Source organism: Ahaetulla prasina, chromosome 2 (assembly GCF_028640845.1).
Source record: "Ahaetulla prasina isolate Xishuangbanna chromosome 2, ASM2864084v1, whole genome shotgun sequence".
Lineage (NCBI taxonomy): Eukaryota > Metazoa > Chordata > Lepidosauria > Squamata > Colubridae > Ahaetulla > Ahaetulla prasina.
Window position 1 is genome coordinate 190,577,011 of NC_080540.1, and position 19,273 is coordinate 190,596,283.

At 37.9% G+C, this 19,273-nt stretch overlaps 2 protein-coding genes across 12 annotated transcripts in view; one reads left to right on the forward strand and one right to left on the reverse strand.

The window, feature by feature from the left end:
* SYCE3 (synaptonemal complex central element protein 3) overlaps positions 1–19,273 on the forward strand; it is a 103,605-nt gene that overhangs the window by 46,249 nt on the left and 38,083 nt on the right. The window contains exon 4 of one of the 3 annotated variants that reach the window (XM_058169788.1): positions 7,678–7,798. The exons of the other annotated variants lie outside the window; for them this stretch is intronic. Within the exon in view, the coding sequence (XP_058025771.1) occupies positions 7,678–7,707 (30 nt within the window). The 3' untranslated portion in view covers positions 7,708–7,798. Of the gene's footprint in view, positions 1–7,677; positions 7,799–19,273 lie in introns of those variants that run through there. 3 annotated transcript variants of the gene reach the window in all.
* The window catches only part of ADGRL3 (adhesion G protein-coupled receptor L3), a 673,676-nt gene continuing 664,216 nt past the window's right edge, over positions 9,814–19,273 (reverse strand). For 8 of the 9 annotated variants that reach the window (XM_058169767.1, XM_058169775.1, XM_058169766.1 and 5 more), the window contains one exon: positions 9,814–12,165. In XM_058169767.1, the coding sequence (XP_058025750.1) occupies positions 11,369–12,165 (797 nt within the window). In that variant the 3' untranslated portion in view covers positions 9,814–11,368. The remainder of the gene's footprint in view (positions 12,166–19,273) is intronic. The other variant, XM_058169772.1, reaches the window with a different exon arrangement.

Below are 19,273 nucleotides of genomic sequence, written 5' to 3' on the forward strand. Positions count from 1 at the left end.
AGTTATGTGCCTTGAAATAATGAATCAGTAAAAAACAAACAAACTCCAATGCAAGGTAATGATATAATTTGGCATGTTATAGCAGATTTCTACTTATTGGAAAATTTTGCTGAGTGGCATGAAAATATATATTTCCACTAATGATGCTGGCCAAGAGCAACTTCACTTCCTTATAAATGAGTTATTTAGACTAGATTTCAGTGGTTTCAATAATTTGCATTTAGGGTCATGTAGACAAATGACAAGTTCTCATACAAGCAGTGTTGATACATGCTCTGATGTTCATGTAGATAAAAACCTGCCATTTTATAGAATAGTAAACCAGTGTCGAGATTTCCTCAGTGGCATCTGCAGCAAGTAGCAATAAAGAAAAATAATAGCAAGTGTACAATGATATCATGAAGTCAGTATTGGAGTTAGTACTCACATCTCTTTTTATAGATATATATTATTAAAACTTTTTGAAAAGGCAATCAAAACTAACACAAACTAATATAAAGATGAAGAGAAGAAAGAAATCAAAGAAAAACAAGTGCAAGGAAGGAAAACTTTAAGAAAAAGAGAACGGAAAAATATACAAAGCAGTGACTTCTGACATTCTTCATAGCAGTTCTAACTACAATTATATTTTAACCTCTCTTACATTTTCAATAGTCTTCTAGTATCAGCAGCTCAGTGACTGACACTAGCCCATAATAGTGGAATTTCTACTGTGACACTATGATGTTGGCTTCATCCTTCCTCTAGATTCCCATGGATTTGTTTTTACTAGAAGTAAGTACTGATAATATTTGAGTTTGTCCAGCAGTCCACTTTAGCTCAGGGTTAAAAATCAGGGCTGTCTGCTTTGTTTGTCCCCTAGTTGTAAAGATTATTAACTCCCTTTGTATGGCATGGGAAAAAAAATCTAAAGTGGATGAAGTGTGCAAGCGTATCAAAGTCTGAAGAGATGGACCATTGGTGGTAAACATATGGGTACAAGAGGAACAGATTTCTTGGAGGAAATGATTTGTTTTAAGTGTTTGAAACTAAGACCAATAGTATTATGTCTCAATTGCAAAATCCATGCTGTACTAGACTGCACAAGGAGTTATCTTTTGTGATCATACATATTTCTGTTGCTTGGGTACAGTATTTATAGAATGAGATATAATTTACATAGTTAGTAGCTACTATTTTAGCAGGCATGGTGACCCAACAGTTGACACTGGCCTTGTCAACTGGAAGGTTGACAGTTTGAGATCCAAGTACACATGACAGAGTGAGCATCTGTTCTTACCACAGCTCCTGCCAACCTAGCAATTTGAAATCATGCATTGCATCACAGTTGTGTTTAGAAGCTCCAAGGTGCTTCTGGTTTAAAGGATTAGTCGATGCCATCACCATTGCTCATGGATGCACAGCTGAGGGTCTTTTCACGTCCCTGGCAGAATCTGGAGCAAAGGATGGAAGCTCACCCTGCCCAATGGTAACACTGGGTTTTGAACATGGGCTTGCTAACCTCCAACACAGCATCTTAACCACGAGTCACTTAGCTCCTGAAAGCATGCAAATGTATGGAGATAAGAAGGTAACAAAGCTTCTTTGGAAAATGCTGCCTCCATTGGCTAGGAAATGAGCACCAACCCTAGATTAGGACATGACTGGACCTTTACCTTTAAAAAAAATTACTATTTGGAGAAAAATGCTTGTCCAGTTGAAATTAATGGTTGTTGTTTTTTTTACTAAAAAAAGAGTACAAATTGGGAGTAATATTAATTGACCTCCTTCTCTTCATTGTTTAATAACTATTGAATGAAAATTTTAAATCTGCCGCATTATATACTGATAAACTTTATTATTTTTTGTTACTACTGGTAACATTTGCTAATAAGATGCAGTATTTAAATACGTATAATAATTTGAGTATACCCTAAACGTTAATACCAAAATTTGGAGATGGTCCATAAATTTTCCTATTACTATTTGGTTATGATTTCTTCTATGATATCCTACATCTATTTAGAATGAACCAATGCTTTACAATGGGCATTCTGCATCATAGTGATACAGATGAAGGGCTTCTCCAAAGTTCTGCAACTAGAAAGCAAGAGAATACAAAATGCAAATTAGAAATGTTCAGAACTTGAAATACTCTGTTTCAACTTCAAAAACAGCTGTATCATCTCTTTATTAACTGTTTTGACCTCAGGACCTTGGGTCATTTCAAATTTCTAATACTTAATTATATGAAAACATTTTTGAAAACTAGCCTTGGTAATAAAACTAGCCTGCTGTTGTATAGTATTGAGAAACCAAAACAATGTAAAAGTTTTTATAGATATCAGCCCTGCTTTTGTAGCATTTTGAAGGTCTAAATCATTGATCAATTCCAGGTTAAAGTCAGAGATTCAGTCTGAGTTTCTTTGTAGAGATTCTGCTTTACTACATACAGTTACTGTTCTATTATAAAATTGAACCATTTAATGTGAAATATGGATGATTATGATACAATACATATCCCTAGGGTTAATAATCAAGTCTTAGTCAATTTTGCATATTGTACAGTACTTTCTTTTTTGGACCATTCCTAGTTTGTTCTTCTTTCTTTCTACCTGAGAAGCAGAAAAAAGCTGTTTGTCTATGAATATACAGCTTATATTCTTTTGTTGTTGTTTTTTTGCTACAGATTTTTCTATAGCAAAAAAGGTACAAATGCTTTTTGTAGTTATGGAAAATTATTGGTGATATGATGCATATATTCCCTGAGAGTTACATTTGTGGTTTTGTAAATCTTGCATTAGTGGAGTTTTTGAAAGTGGTATTAGGGTTTTTATGTGGTTTTTAAAAAATATGCATTTTTCCAAATCCCCACAAAGCTGGTCAGTCATTCCCCCTGCTGAGATGAAGGGAGAGATCCAGCCCAGCCCAGGGTAGCCAGGGGTGATCTATAAAGAAGTATGGTCGCCATTGTTGTTGTTGGTCAGTCCAGGATTGTTGGCTGAAAAAGAATTCGGAGGAAGGCTTCAGAAATTGAACTTGATAAAAGATGTTTTTGCAAAGTTAACATTTCATAGAAATATAACCAGGTATTTTTTTCTTTATATGAAGGTATTTGTCAACAGATTAAGATGTTGAATTTATCAATAGTATGTAGAGTTTTTGCAACAATTCACAACTGGATATTATGTGGAAATCAGCTGCTCTGCGATAGAAAGGAATATGTTGGAAAATAACCTGAAGAAGTGTGGGACAGATGGGGATTTGGGAGGGAGGAGCTTTGCCTGTGAAAATCTGCTGCTTTCCAAGGATTCTTCTCCCATGGAAGATGGACATCTGGCCAAGGGAAGAGTTTTTGGGCATTTTGATGAGGGCACCCATAGCCCAGCTCTAGGAAGAATAAAGTCACTTTATAAATCCTTTCCCATAGCCCAGAAATACAAACACAGAACAAAAGCTCAACAAACAATTGAACAAAATCCTAATAACTATGTTAGAAACCTTTTATGAGAAATTATTAAAAAAATCAATAGACCCAAATGTCCAGATATAAAAAGTTTATTTGGATATGAAGAGGAGACAGGAAGATTAAGGAAGGCAACAAACACACATCTATATGAAACCAGTAAAATCAGCTAGTTACATGTTACCAGGGTGAGTTGGATATCAGCTTTCAAAGCAGTACAGAGATGTTTGTCTGAAATCAAAGCCAATAAGCATCCACGTTAGATGTCATTAGATAGGCTGAGAATCTCATTTTTTATGGATCAGCAAATGCCAGTCTTTTACTGAAGACTGGGAGGATTTTGTTGAAGAGACCTTCCATCATAGTGACCATTACCTAGAGGCTGGCCACATATTTGAATGATAAAAAAAAATTCTAACCTGATGTGGTACAGAGCTTTGAATGCATATTAGAGAAGGAAACATAAGATCTGGATTATTCAAACTTTCTAGCATGTCATCAATTTCCCAGACACTAAAGGATGAAGAGCACAATTCTGATAGGTTTTATCAGAATGCAGGGGTTTGTTCCAGGATGATAATAGATGGAATAATTAGGATATTTCTTTATTTCATAGCTTCCTGGTAAATTAGCTTAATTCTGGTCATTTATATTGTTCATCAGGATTTTTTGTCAATTCTTTCAAGATGGGTTGAGAGAATAGGACATGAAAAATCCTGCAGATTCCCAATTATATTTCTTAGCAGGTTAGAAGGCTCTGTGAGGGAGTTGCTCACTATTCATTTAAAGCCAAAGCTTGGACTGCTTAAGATCTTCCTCAGATTAGTTCTCAGATCAGTACTCATACTTCATTACATGCAAAAACCTCACGCTCCAATGACTTGCATGCAGATTGGCTGCACTTGCAAATGCTTAGAACTTTTTTTTAAAAAAGAATTGCCCCTGAAATAAAGTCCACTTTAGAGTAAATACTCCTGCTTTTTAGACTTCTGTTTTCCAATATGTTTAGACACTGGCTTGGACCCTGGACCCTGAGTGACCTGCATGTTTATACTAATAGTTAATCAGTTCTCCCAAAACAGAACCATACATGAACATGAAGAAAGTACCAGGCAACAGTGGCAAAATGCAGAAAATGATAAAAAACTCAAGCTGAAGCATGTTCTCTAAGAGCCCTGTGAAACAGACTTTCTCAGTGAGCTCAAAACACATATGCAGGGGCCCGGGGGAGGGGAATTCAAGGGAGAGAGGCAGTGTATCCCTAAGAAGGAGATGAAACTAGAAATTGGACTAGAATTCTGGGAAAGGTGTGCCTCACATTGGAAGAATCTCTTTCATATGCTGCTTTTCTATCACCCTCCCTTTACCTTGCATTTATGCTCAACACAGAAAATACCTGTGTTTGTAAGTAAAATGGTAACGGTTTTGCACAATTTAGCAACATCTCAAAAGAATGGAGCATTTGGAATCCTGATCAGAAGTACTCTGCAATGTAATGGTTTTCAGTTTGTATTTGTTCTGTCCAATTCCAAACTCAGGCAAACTCTTCATTTAAAGCGAAATCAGGGTAAAAAAATATATATCAAGGATTAGTTCCTCAGTACCAGGAAAGTTTCCAAGATACTATATGTGAGGATATTTAAATTTGGACACACTCATGCACATATCCCAAAATGACATAAGGATACAGCTTAACTTCTTGTGAAGATGTGAGTGGATAATGAATTAAAATAATTATTGTATCTGGCAAGTGTGAGGGAGGTAAAAGAAAGAAAACAACAGCTATGATTCAAGAGGAATGGAGATTCCCATATTAGGATGGGAAGTGTGCATGCATCTAACAGACAGCAAACTTAGTTTATGATCCCTAATCATGGTAGGGAATGTATGGGTTCACTTTAACCATCCAAGTCATTCGTATGAAGGCTTTTCCTAGGTAAATGTCTGCTGTCAGTTCTTGCATTTTTCATATCAACTTCTGTCCTGAGAAAAGGAGGTCAGAAAGGACCCAAAGGAATCAGAAAGGTGGCAGACTGAAGGGTACTCAGCTTTGGGACATTGGTACAGAAGATATGGAGAATGCAGTGGAAAGAGATGGCTTTACCTCTCAATGACACCCTGAATGTCAGCTTTGCTTCCTATCCCTTCCCCTGCGCCCCTTTAGTAATGCACGGAATTAATCCAATAAAAAGTCTCATGGGTGTATATAAACCTTTTTGGGGGAAAATGGTATAGATAAATATAATTGCTAGGAATCTGGTATTCAAAACCCAATATTAGTTAATAAGATTTGGTCTTGTGCTATGGTGGCTCCCTGTGAAAGAAAATTTATTTTTCTTTTTGAGCATTCATGATTTCTGTAGATGATCATAGTCTCTTAATTATATTGGCAATTAACAAAGGGACTATATAGTTAGATATTGCATAGTTTTATGATTACGATTAAAAATATTGTAAAAGGGCAATATTGGAAGGATAGCTATTCTCTGTCAGTCCCTATCAATTCATGTGATGTTTAAATCATTATATGGTTTACTTAATAATGTTACTTAATAGAAAATAAAAAATAAGTAAAACAAACAAATACATACAGTCAAAATTTTTTTAAATAGTTTTCCATTTTTTACTTCTGGCAGCAAAATGTTTGTTCAGATATTAGAAACAGTAACTTCTTCAGATTGCTGTAAACTGGGAATGGCCTTATGATTTGTCAACAATGGTTGGTCAAGAAAGTTTTGGTATACGAAATGACTTCCCAATGTTAGGACAAGGTTTCTGATGTGAGGTAGGGATGGATAATGTGTCATTCTTCATTCCTTCATCCCTAATTAGGGATGCCACAAACTATCTTTGTCACATCCCTAATTATTGGCAATGTTGCCTAGGTTTGCTGGAGTTGTAGTTCAGCAAGATCTAGGCTTAAAAACAGAAAGGAAAATAGTGTAATTGTGTCACTCGAGTTCTTAGTTTCCTGTCCTTGGTGGAATCCTGAACAATAGCAATCCTATACAGTTGTCATACATGGCAACATTTTTGTTTACAAAGACCACTTATCAGTTTAATAATTAGGTTAACAAGGTGTCCTGATAAAATGTAATCTGGATTCCCAGAAGAAGGGAGTGCATTCCAGACAGCAAAAGACAGTGAAGTTTAGATCATTTGAATGGGAGAAAGAGAACCAGAACAGTTCTTCTATAGGAGACATTAGAGAATATATTGAATGGTGTAAGTAGTTTGCTTTAGCTTGAGAAGATTTCATCTATGGGCGAGAAACAATAAATAAAACTGCTTGGAAGAACTTCAATATGCCTTTCTTGGTTTTTGGAGCCCAACTGGTGTTTTGAAAAGACTCTATCCTTAATTTATGCTTCTGGTATTCAGTTATCTAATATGCTGTAACAAAGTTTTGAGTGCCAAATAAGCTGACAAATCAGAGAGGGAGGTGAATAGAATTTAGTGTTCAGTTGTGAGTTTTATGTTCAACATTTAAGTCTTGCAGTCAATGAAATGGCTCTCCCACCACCTACAGCCATGATGGCAAATCTGCGGCACAAGTGCCACAGGTGACATGAGGAGCCATATCTGTGGGCACGTGAGCTCAGCTCCTTTTCGGGCCTTCTGGGCCCACCGGAAGTAGGGAAACAGACTATTTCCTGTCTCTGGAGGGCCTGGGGGGGGTGAGGAAGGCCCATTTTTTGCTCTCCCCAGGCTCCAGAGCCTTTCTAGGAGTTTGGGGAGGGTGAAAACGGCCTTCCCCAATCCCCTGGAGGCCCTCCAGAGGCCGGAAACTGCCCGTTTGCTGACTTACAGTGTGACCTAGAAAGGCTCTGGAGCCTGGGGAGGGCAAAAAATGGGCCTATTGGGCCCACTGTGCCATCACGTGCCAAAAGCTGGGGGACCTCGCGCATGTGTGGGAAGTGGAGCACATAGAATTATGGGTGTGGGCATGTGTGCATGCGACCCTCCCCCGCGCTCCCCCCACTTTTGGCACGCGATGGAAAAAAGGTTAGCCATCACTGACCTAGAGTTTAGTAGCCTGTGCATTTCTAATATGTTGTGTGTTCCTGTTTGCCCCTCAGAGCTAAGCCATATACTCATTGATACTTGTTCTTTCATGGTAGCTTTCTTACTGGATTTATCTCTCACCGAGAGACCCTCTTTGTCACAGCTCTTTCATCAGCTGCCTTAATCTTTCTTTCTTATCTTCCCCTGCACATATGGCAAGGAAGCAGAACGCCTTCTTTGGTCAAGTTTACAGCTGATGGGTAGTCAGCTGAATCTTGGCAATGCATTGCATCTGCATAGAACTGAATGATTGGGCACTGACATTTGCACATTTGTGTGGGAGGACAACACACACGAAAGAGAAAGATGACAACAGGTAGTAGAATCCATGCTGTTGATTTTAGTACATCGAGGTAAGAAAAATGTGATAATAAAAGAACTGTCTTTTGCAAAGGACAGTTATCATTGATGAACACTTCTGTGTGTTGTGTATTGATTGGGAGATGGGAAGAGTGGATGAATGTTATTTCCCTCCACACATTGATTCAGTCTTGATTGTCACCTGCACCAGACTAAAAGATAGGGATATGAAAAATATTGGTCTGCTTCCATGTAAATTCAGGGAAAATTTACCTGAGATGTTCCTAAAAGCTGGAAGAATGTGCACAACACACACAAAAGTAATAAATTATGTTGCTCATATCTCATTTCCTGAGATGTCCTCTTCTATTTTCTTTGTTTATTCTTATCTTTTCCTAATCAAGTCACTTAAAAATGATTAATGTATGTGTCTCAATAAATCAACTTCAGATAGAACTGGTGGATTTTAATTTTATTTTGCAAAATCCTGCAGGCAAGTATCAACAAAAGAGCACTTAGGTTGGGGGTGTATGGAATAGCAAAGGGATTTTATCCACATCTCTTCAAAGGATACAATTCAGCACAGCTATTTGATTTCCTCCTGACTTTAGAAGGCTTTTTCCATGGTTAAAGCCAGTTAAAGCAACTGAGAGTAATATTGCCTTTCCAGAGAATTAATGAGGACCAAGTAGTAAAACAAGAACAAAAGATCTAGGAGAGGCTTCAAATGTGTTTGCATTTCTGTTTCACAAAACAGAATCAAATTAGCCATTACTGTACGTGAATGCCATTAATGCAAGTAATGTGCCCTTCATAATACAGTAGCTTCAACCAAGTAAGAGCTGGAACATCCTTGAAGCAGCTGCTACTTCTGTTTCAAGGAATTCATCCAAATGCTTCTGAAAATGGAAATAATGTAACAATTAGGATTTTTTGGGGGATTATGATAGGGAGAAGAGAATTAAGCAAATCCCAAAGCTCATCAAGAAGTCCCTTGCTCTGTATACGGGCAGTTCTCGACTTATGACCAAAACTGAGCCCAAAATTTCTGTTGCTATGCGAGACGTTTGTTAAATCAGTTTTCACCCCATTTTATGACCTTTCTTGCCACAGTTGTTAAGTGAATCATTGCAGTTGTCAAGTTAGTGACCCAGTTGTAAAGTGAATCTCGCTTCCCCATTGACTTTGTTTGTAAGAAAGTTGCAAATGGTGATCACATGACTCTGGGACACTGCAACTGTCATAAATGTGAGTCAGTTGCCATGTGCCCGGATTTTGATCATGTAAGCAGGGGAGGGGGGAAATGCTGCAATCATAAGTGTGAAAAATGGTCATGTGTCTCTTTTTTCAGTGCCTTTATAACTTTGGTCACTAAATGAACTTTTTTAAGTTGAGGATTACCTGTACTACATCCTGTTCTAGTATTCTGGGTAGCTGTAACAGGAAGACTGAGTTAATTCCCAGTTTTGTCACCTGCAAGTATCATAAGGGCTATTGCTGTTATCCACAACTGCAAACATGAATTCTGCATTTACAGATTATTCCAGGGGTGCCCTACAGCACTCACATAATATCAGTAGTGGAGTTAAGTACCTTCTGTTATCTGTTGGAATTAACTCTTCAAAATGGCTACCTAAAAGATGCACAGGGACTGTTTCATGCCACTATGTTATGGGCTGGTATGATCTACAAATATCCATCAAACAGTAAATGCTACACACAGTATAAATATGGTAGAAAATGTATGTAAAAAAAAATAGCTCCTCTTTTTAGCTAAAGCTAAAGTCCACGTGTCCCCAGCTAAACCCCAGGCCCTTCCTTTTTATGCCTGCCTCACAAGTTTAGATACCTGGTTTACTTCCTTCTCTACATCAGTCTGTGCTGAGTAATCCTTTCATTTGTATAGCTACCTTCAGCGCTAAAAGAACTAATATTCTTTTGCTAAAGATAGAAAGGGAGATAAATCAGAAGAGACTGATTGTACAGGACATATATACAGTGCCTTCTAAATCTTAATCAGTTGTTTATTGGTTGGCAAACAAATTTCACTGTTACAACAAATATTAGTAATGAGGTCATTCAACTGGGTGACCATACAAAATGCATCATAAATTAAAAAAAAGAGTAAAATCTGTGCTGCTAATTTACCTCCTGGGAAGGTCTACATTACTTTAAATCTTGTCAAATAAATACATTTCCTGTTAGGAAAAATAATGGAAGGGTTTGTATATATATTTTTTACCACTTCAAAATAGGCTTTTAAAAATATCTTTGCTATGAAGCAGTTTTTCAAACCATCGCAGTGAAAGTTCCTAGCCTGAGGTTAGATTTTGACTCCTGTAAAGGCATTATGTTCATCTGCATAAGTCCCATTATGAAATCCCAGCTACTGGAAGGGACATAATGCCTTGGTGAAGGGACTGATGACCACAAAGGCTGCTGCATCTCATCATTTGTGCCCTGGAAACACATGTGGGTCAAGTTTCTAATCTGAAAAAAAGAAACTGTTGGCAAATCCGTAGATAGAAGAAACGGCGTATATTGTGTGGATGTTTATCTGTGTCCATATGCACATTTATATATATTGCATACTGACACACAAACACACACACAAACACAGTGTGATATCACATAACCCAAAATTAAAGAATCATTACTTTGTTTACTCAGTGATTTTTTTTAAATGAGAGAGAGAGGAAAAAAGGCCAAATAAAGAATACATGAAAAGAATTGTTTCTACTGGTAGACAAACTTGCAAGACCAGCACAACAGAAAAAGTTTTTTTTTCCACCACATTAACAGGGACGCAAGTTTTGGCGGAACAAAGAGTAGACTATATGTGCAATGCTAGTATCTGTACATTACATAGGAACTGTTCCATTTTTTCTGCCATTAGAATTATCATCAGTTAATACAGAAAAACATAAAAATATACCATGTAGCATACAATTACCAACTTTCTTTCTATTTCATTAGATGTTGTTTGCTCCACAGTTCAGTGAGCTTTGGCTAAATTAAGTGGTGAGAGAGAGAAAGAGAGACACACATACACAAAAAAAAAACCCAAACCAAAAACCAAAACCCCAAACTATTATGTGATACAGATTCAGAATAAACAGTTTTGCTATTTTTGCTTCTGTTTTGTGCAGCACTCCAATCTAGACGCATCATTGCTAGTAGTTTTAAATGCATGTTTGGCCTTTTGTAAGTCAGGTCCTTGGTACTAAGAAGACAGCACCCAAAGATGCTTAAACAAATACAGTATAATGTGAGAAGGCCACACAATGGACCATTTCCTTTTGTATCTCATTCATTAGCATATGGTCTCTCTGATGTGACGCCAGTGTATGTGTTGGGTGAGGGGGAACAACAGGCAGTTAGCTTTTTTTCCTTCGTGGGCCTATCAATTCCATTAAAAAGTTATGAGAACTGTTGGTTGTTTAGAACAATATGGAGTAGGAGAACACACAATATTACCACTGCTTTGATTTAAATCCAGACAATAATCCAGATGTTGTACAGGGAGCATTTGTTTTATTAAAATGTTTACTTAGTGTTCTATAGACTAGTGACCAAATGAGCTGGTCCTTTCAAGGTTTCTTCTGTCAGGGTCCCATCCTTGTTTGGTGGAACTATAAATCCATCACTACTGCCCCGCCCCAACTGATAATAAGTGTGTAGCTGTTGGATATGGTTCCTGGAGCCCAGGTTTGGCATACTCTTGTAGTACACATCATCGCCATCGCCACTTTTAGTTGATGGGGGATCGGTCTGAGTGCTGGTGGTGACACTTTCTGTGCCTGGCATGCTGGCCAGAGCAGGCATACTAGTGTAAAGAGAATCCCTATTCGGTGACTGGAGATCTTCTGTGTGCTCATTGGTTAGCAAGGGAAAAAAACTTTCACTGTTGTCTTGTGGAATCCGTCTTTTGCTATAATGGTGAGGCTGGTGGTTCTCTGCAGAATATGCCCTTGGGGGTAACAGTGGGGCATCTGATTCCTCATGAATGAGTTCTAAGCCCAGGTTCTCCTCCTGGTTAAACAAGGTGACGTCATCGAGAACAATGGCATCGTCACTCCCACTGCCAAGATTATTGACAAATTTGTTCATCAGATTCCTACTTTGTTCATTAGAACATTCATGTTTGTTCAGGTAGGAAGGTATATAATTGGAAGTGAGTTCTTTCAGAATCTTTTTCTCTAAGGCAGTCTCACTGTGGTTATAGCTATGGTCAATTATTTGCACACAGTTGCTCAAGTACTCACTGCTAGCAATGCTGTAGCTATTGCCGTGGTTACCATTCAGTGGTAGAGTATCCATGACACTTGTATCCCTGGCATTGTTCAGAAGCCCCTCTGAAAAATATCACACAAGAAAATTTGATTTGTACCAAAAAGTATTTGTATATACTCTTGATTTGCATGGCTACTGTCCTAAGAAACAATAATATACTGTTGGTTGCAATATACAGTAATTGTATAAAAAAAGGAATAAAGAGAAAAGAAATAATATTGGGTTTCAAGACATGGAAATGTGGATTTAAATCTTATCCATTAATTATTGTTTCAATTTGTAAATTGTTTTTCTTCCATAGTACACTGTAGATGGCTAAAAAGTCAACATGTAAAGTACAAACAGTTGAAATCCAATTTAAAAAACTCTAAATTATTATTATCTGAACTCAAAAGGCTTGGTTGAAGAGAAAGAGCTTGATTCTTTTCTTGTAGACTAAAAGAGTGGGAGTTAAAAACAATTAAAAGAAATTGGGATTGACACAAATAAAGATATTTTGTTTTGTGCTCAACAAATGGGGCATTAAAAACAGTAGTCTTGCTTGTGAATCTCAATGCCTGCTCACTTTCATACTGAGAACACTCCTTCAGACAATCTCACTCTAACATTTTTAGAGATAAAACTAATTTAACTGTGCTGAGAAAACAACTGGCAACTACAGGTCTTTCAAGATAGGCCTAAATTAATTCTAGAGCTCTGTATGCTTTGAAATGAACAGATCTGTAAGCCTAGCAGCTATATAATTTTTCAGGCTAGCAATGAAGCTTCAAAAAAAGATAAAGATGCTTTAAAGAGGTGAGCCTATATGCCTGTGTGTTCCATGGTATCTGTTTTACATTTTAAAGCATACATTCTTGCATATTAGTTAACATCTTAACTGCTGCAATTGAAGCATCTGGATAGTCGTTAAAGTTAGTTCCATATAGGTTATACTGAGGTAATCTAACTGTGATAGAACCAAAGCTTGAGTAAACTAATTTAACTGGTTCAAAATGGCCATAACTGATATAAGAGACAAATTCTAGAAATGCATTACTGGTACTTTGCCACCATTACCATCTAGAGATCCAGAAACAGCTGGGATTCAAGAAGCATTCTTGGGCTCTGGGGCTATTTTTTTTAGGCTGAACTCTAATCCCAAAACTTAATTTTTTTACTGATTAGCAGCAACTGCATGTTCTACAAATTTAATTGCAACTTATTCATCTTATATATTGAATATTAAAAATAAAACCTTAGATATGGGAATTATAGTCCTACATCTAGAAGGCCATAAGTTTCCTCACCTTATTCTAAATGACCTAAGCATTGGCAGTTCAGATGTATCTAATTATGATTGTTAGACACATCAAATATAATCAAAGAAGGAGTAAGGCAGTGATAGGCAGACTATAGACAGATTCAGCTCATTCCCCTCCCCCCCTAGAATTTTGAGAAACTGAATCTGAGCCTGTTGTAAAGGATAAACAATGAATAGAGAAATTTGGTCAGAATACCAGTGGTAAAGAGGGCTCAGAAATCTTCTGTACTAAAATCCTGCCCTGGTTAGCATAAATGTTTTCATACCAGCTATATTATTTGAGCAGGGATGGGAAGAGATTAATAATTTTGTTACTGCTACTGTTAAAATATTAAATGTTTGACACTTCAGCAATCTAACCCAGAGAACTATCAGAAGATCCAGATCTACTTTCTTCCCATTCACAAATTAAGACATACAGAGTTCCTAACTATTATGAACTATCACATGTTTATTGCATTCCTTAAATGCAAGACAGGTAGAATGCCAAGAAACCTGTCGCCTGATTCTCCGCTGTTTTTGTTTTAGAGCAGAGCAGGGATGTGCCAATGGATGACAAAAAGAATGAGATATGGGAAGTAGCACTGGGAGGACTGATTTAATTCTTCCTCTCATGTTATTTTTCTGAATGAAATCATATTGCCCCTGCTAACTAATTTATATTCTGGAATTAATAGTTTCTTATGTCTTCCCTTTAAACACAGATATGTACTATAATTATGAACACCAAGAATTTTTTCCCACTATCCCTCTCACCATATTCCATTTGCTATTGCTACAGTCTTGACATATTATAATACAACAAAACCTACCTATAGAACTTTATCACCCAGATTATGTAGCTAAAAAAAATAAAATAAGCAGCTGTGATCATATCAACAGACTGAAATACTTGGTTGGTGTAATCATGATGATAATTCAAATCAACCCCAGCTAATCTGCTCCTTTAATTTACAACTACACTCCAAATCAACTCAAATTGATTACCATATTTTTCGGACGATAAGACGCACTCCCTCCCAAAGGTGGGTGGAAATGTCTGTGCATCTTATAGAGTGAATATTGCGGTGGGGGGAGGAGGGTTAGTGCAGTGCCGATCAGCTGTTCTAGTGGTGGGGAGTGGAGGCTGACAGCACCTATTGCCGCCTCTGCCTGTTCACTATGGCTCTTTTGCCGCCAATCGCAGTAATTGGTGGTGAACAGGCCACGGCAAAGGGGCTGCAGTGAACAGGCAGATTTTTTTTTCTTGTTTTCCTCCTCTAAATCTAAATGTGCATCTTATAGTCCGGAGCATCTTATAGTCCAAAAAATACGATAATCTTCAATTAATTGTCCACTTCAGCTATGCTCCTAAATAATAGCCTTTCAATCAATTATTTCATTTGTATTTACCAATCAGGAATAAAAAAGAAATAGAGTGGACCAAGTTTTGGGTGGCTGATTCTACCTGATAAGGTAGCTAAGGCAACCTTAGTTTATGTAAAAGCATTGGGGAAGGCACCCAGGATCCCATAGAATCCTTCCCAAAAGCAGTAGTCTAAAAGAGTTTACCATCTTTAAACTGCTTGAGATGCAAGGAAAATCCTCTACTCTTCCTGCTGTTTGTGGTCCTTATTCTCCCTCCTAGGCAAATTTCCCAGTAGCTAGTCCTAGGCAAGGATCTCCAGATCCTTGGGAAAGCTTTCCAGATGAGTTTGATGAGAAGTGACCATGAGGATACACTTCCCAGCACAATAATTATAACGAAACCATCAGGGCAGGGAACAGGCCACTTTACAGTTTAGTAGTCAAGATAATCACTATCTGGGCCAGCTATTATCATCGGCTCTTTGGCTGCTTTATGTCATTGAAGTTTAAGGTTAGGCCTACCTTCCAAAATATACTGGATGTAAAAGAAAATGCTCTTGGATGCATGCAGTTCCCTAGTCTCCACCCTGTTTAGGAAAGAAAGGCTTCCAGGTCATTCTCAATAAATAAATAATTAGAGTATTAAATGGTCCTAACCATAAAGAAGGCTGAGTGCCGAAGAATTGATGCTTTTGAATTGTGGTGTTGGAGAAGACTCTTGAAAGTCTCTTGGATTGCAAGGAGATCAAATCAAATCAGGATGAAACCCATGAATGGAATATACAGTTAGAAGGATTTAAATTGTTTAAAAGAAACAGACCTATATCTCTACAGAAATACAGCAACACAATGATGAAAACTATCTTGAGTTTATTTCAATACAAAAGGAAAAAAGAATGACATTGCCATAGGTGTATACTACAGGCCACCCAACCAAACAGAGGAAATAGATGAACTTTTTGCTATCAGTTAACTAAGGTATGCAGGAAGCATACCACAATAATAATGGGGAACTTTAACTACCCTGGCATCAATTGGGAGACAAACTCTGCACCTAGTGGAAGATTAAATAGATTCACAACAAACCTAGCAGAGAACTTTGTCTTCCAAAAGGCAGAGAAGGGAACTAGAGGGTCAGCCATACTGGACTTAATCCTCACTAACAGAGATGAAATGATAGAAGGTGTTGAAGTTATATGAACCTTGGCAGGGAGCGACCATGCAATATTGGAATTCAACACTTTGCAAACCAAAACAATAGAACAAAATCAAACTAGAGTCTTGGACTTTAAAAGAGCTGATTTCAATAAACTTAAGGAGAGTTTCAAAAGGATTCCATGGATGATAGTCCTCAAGGAGAAAACAATCCAAGAATCTGGGAAAACTTTGAAAAGTGAGATTATAAAAGCCCAGTCTAGCACAATTCCAATTTAGAAGAAAAATAAGAAATCTCAAAAGAAACCAGTATGGCTGCACAAAGAATTCTCTGATAAACTGAAAAACAAAAAGGACAAGTATAAAAAGTGAAAAGAGGGGCAAATAAAGTAGAATATCAGCAAATAGCCAGAACCTGCGAAAATAAAGTTAGGAAAGCTAAGGCTCAAAATGAACAACAAAAGTAAAAAATAACAAATATAAGCTTTCAACATGTAAAACACATGAAAAATGTCAAGGAAATGATTGATCCATTAATGCAGGGGTCCCCAATCCCCAGGCTGTGGCCCACTACCAGGCCTTGAGTCGTTCAGAACTGGGCCATGGAAGTGGGGGGCAAGCGCACATGTGCATGCATCCCCACTTGTGCAATCAGTGGGCAGGCCTGTGCACACATGCTCCATTTGTGTGAGTGGCAGGTGCGCGTACCCACCACTCGCGCAAATAGAGTTGTGTGCACGCATGCTTGCTTGCCACTCAAATAGAACCATCCCCACTCGCCCCCACAATGGTCAACAAAGTTGGAAAGGTTGGGGAACTCTGCATTAATGGGAGAAAATGGCAAGAAAGTGGTGAGCAGCAGGGAGAAAGCAGAACTGCTTAACTGCAGTCCAACCTATCAAAAAATTGCTGTAAAATGCAGATTAGGCATGCAAGTCAAAATAAGGAATAAGCAATGGATGTAAAATAATCAAGAAGAGAAGCAACCTAGAACTAAGGAGAAGTTTCCTGACAGAACAATTATTAGTGGAATGACTTGCCTCCAGAAGTTGTGGATGTTCCAACACTGGAGGTTTTTAGGAAGAGACTGGACAACTATTTGTCTGATATTGTGTAAGGTTCCCTGCTTGAGCAGGTGATTGGACTAGAAGAAGACTAGAATAACATATTCTGTAGTCAATACTAAAGAAAATCAACCCTGATTGTTTTTGGGAAGGACAGATACTGAAACTGAAGCTCAAATACTTTGGCCACCAAATGAGAAGAGAGGAATCATTGGAAAAGTCCCTGATGTTGGGAGAGATTGAGGAATAAAGAGAAGTGGATGGCAGAGGAAAAAATAGTTAGATAGCACCATTGACATGAATTTGGGCAAATGCTGGAAGACCATAGAGAAAAGGGGGGGTGTGCTAGCGTGCTATGGACCATGGGGTTGCAAAGAGTCAGACATGACTTAGCAAACAACAAATGGTCCTAAACTCAATTGTAGCAGCCTGTTCTGACTCAGAAGCTACACAAGTCTAGCCCATTTGGGTGGGAGGTTAAGAGGAAATATTAGAGCTACATAGAGAAATAAACACCCAGAAGAAGACAATGGCAAGCCACTTTGGCATCACTGCCAAGAAGGCTGAATGGAGGATTCCATGTAGCAGTTTAGTGTCAAGCTCAAAATAACTGCACCTAGCTGATTCGGGATGGTGTGGGGGAGACGGGGTGAGAAACTTAGGTAGTCCTCAGGTTACAAAGGCAATTGGACTGCAATTGAAAAGCAGTTGAAAAGTGCAATATCACTAGATTGCTTAATAATGGCAATTCCAGCAGTCCCAGTTTCCCCTGGACTGCATGGGTTATTAACTGAGGATCTCATGTGATGACATGGGAAGAGGTGGGAGTCTCAGGCAAGGAGGCCACTGGGCAAGACCTATGGGTGGGTGAGTGTTGTGAGTAGATACTGTGGAGCAAGTGCAGGTATGTAGGTAGGGTGGGCAGGTTGGCAAAAAAGTGGTGGGAAGAATTTGCCAACTGACCACTTTGAGGGAACCTGGTTTAGATCAATGTATATTTTCAGTTTAAAAAACACTCATTGGGAAAACTATTTTTCCCATCTAATGTTCACTGAGAAAGTTACACTGTAGATTGCTGGCTGGGGACTTCTGGGAGTTGTAGTCCACACATAATAATGTTGCATAGGTTGAGAAACACTGACCAAGACTACATAGTAGCCAGGTATCAGACAACTATAACATATATTCAGATTTATTACAGTAGATCTTTTCTCTTCTTTGTGCTAATTTTTACTAATGACTGAGATTTGAAGCTTTGGTATTTTTAACTGGAGCATAAGCACTGTTGCTTTGTCCTAGCATGTCCAGCTGCATTTTCACACTTTCCTGGTGGATGCAAAGTAACTGAGTTCCTAGCTGATGGCATCTTTAGATAGTAACATACTGCAAACAGGGTTTTGTCATACAACACAAAAGCATGCTTTTCTTCTTTTTAACATTAGGGCAAGCACTATGACATTCAAAAACTAGCTCCTTTTCTTAGTTGATCCCATGTATTGTGATACGATTCCTATTTGGTTCCATCAGTCATGTGAATCAACATACTGCTCAAATAGTTGGAAGTACCAAGAAAAGCACCTCACTGCAACTTTTGGGCAATAACTCTTATTTTGAATAACTATCAGTCTTTAAGCACTCATGATCCATCTGAGTATCTCTAATATCTTTTAAATGCATGCAAAAGATGAGACATGCAAAGGGTTCACATTTTTCTATTAATTCAGATGCTATTGCCAGAAAGAGCAGACAAGGCTAAACCAGCACTGTTTTGTTGAAGCAAATTGCTGGCCATTTGTTGGCCTTTCACTTTCAGAAGACAAAGTTTCTGAAAACAATGAATTCAATCTGCATCTGTGAAGCCCTGTGGACTGGGGAGTGTCATTACATGCAGACCTTCCAATTTTCCTGATCTTAAGTATGTTTTTCCCCCCAAGTTCTCCCCCCATGTTTTCAGGCTTAATTTTAACATACTGAAATTTGGGTGTTATACGTAGTATCTGTATTTCATATAAACAGAAAAAAGTATGAGTGAAAAATAGCCATTATAGATGCAGAACAAAATCATTCATTTTTTGTAGTTTGAATTGATATTAACAATCCACATAATCTTTGGAGATTGCAAAGATTAGTGGATTACTCCAGACTGGTTATGCCTGCCCATTAAGGCATTGCTCCTTGCTTTTTCAGCAAAAGCATACGATTATTAGTTGGAAGTTATCATTTTTATATATTTGAGGAAAATAAAAGATTGCCTTGCATTGAAAATGAAATACAGTTCTCATGAAATGTGCCACAGCAAGAAAA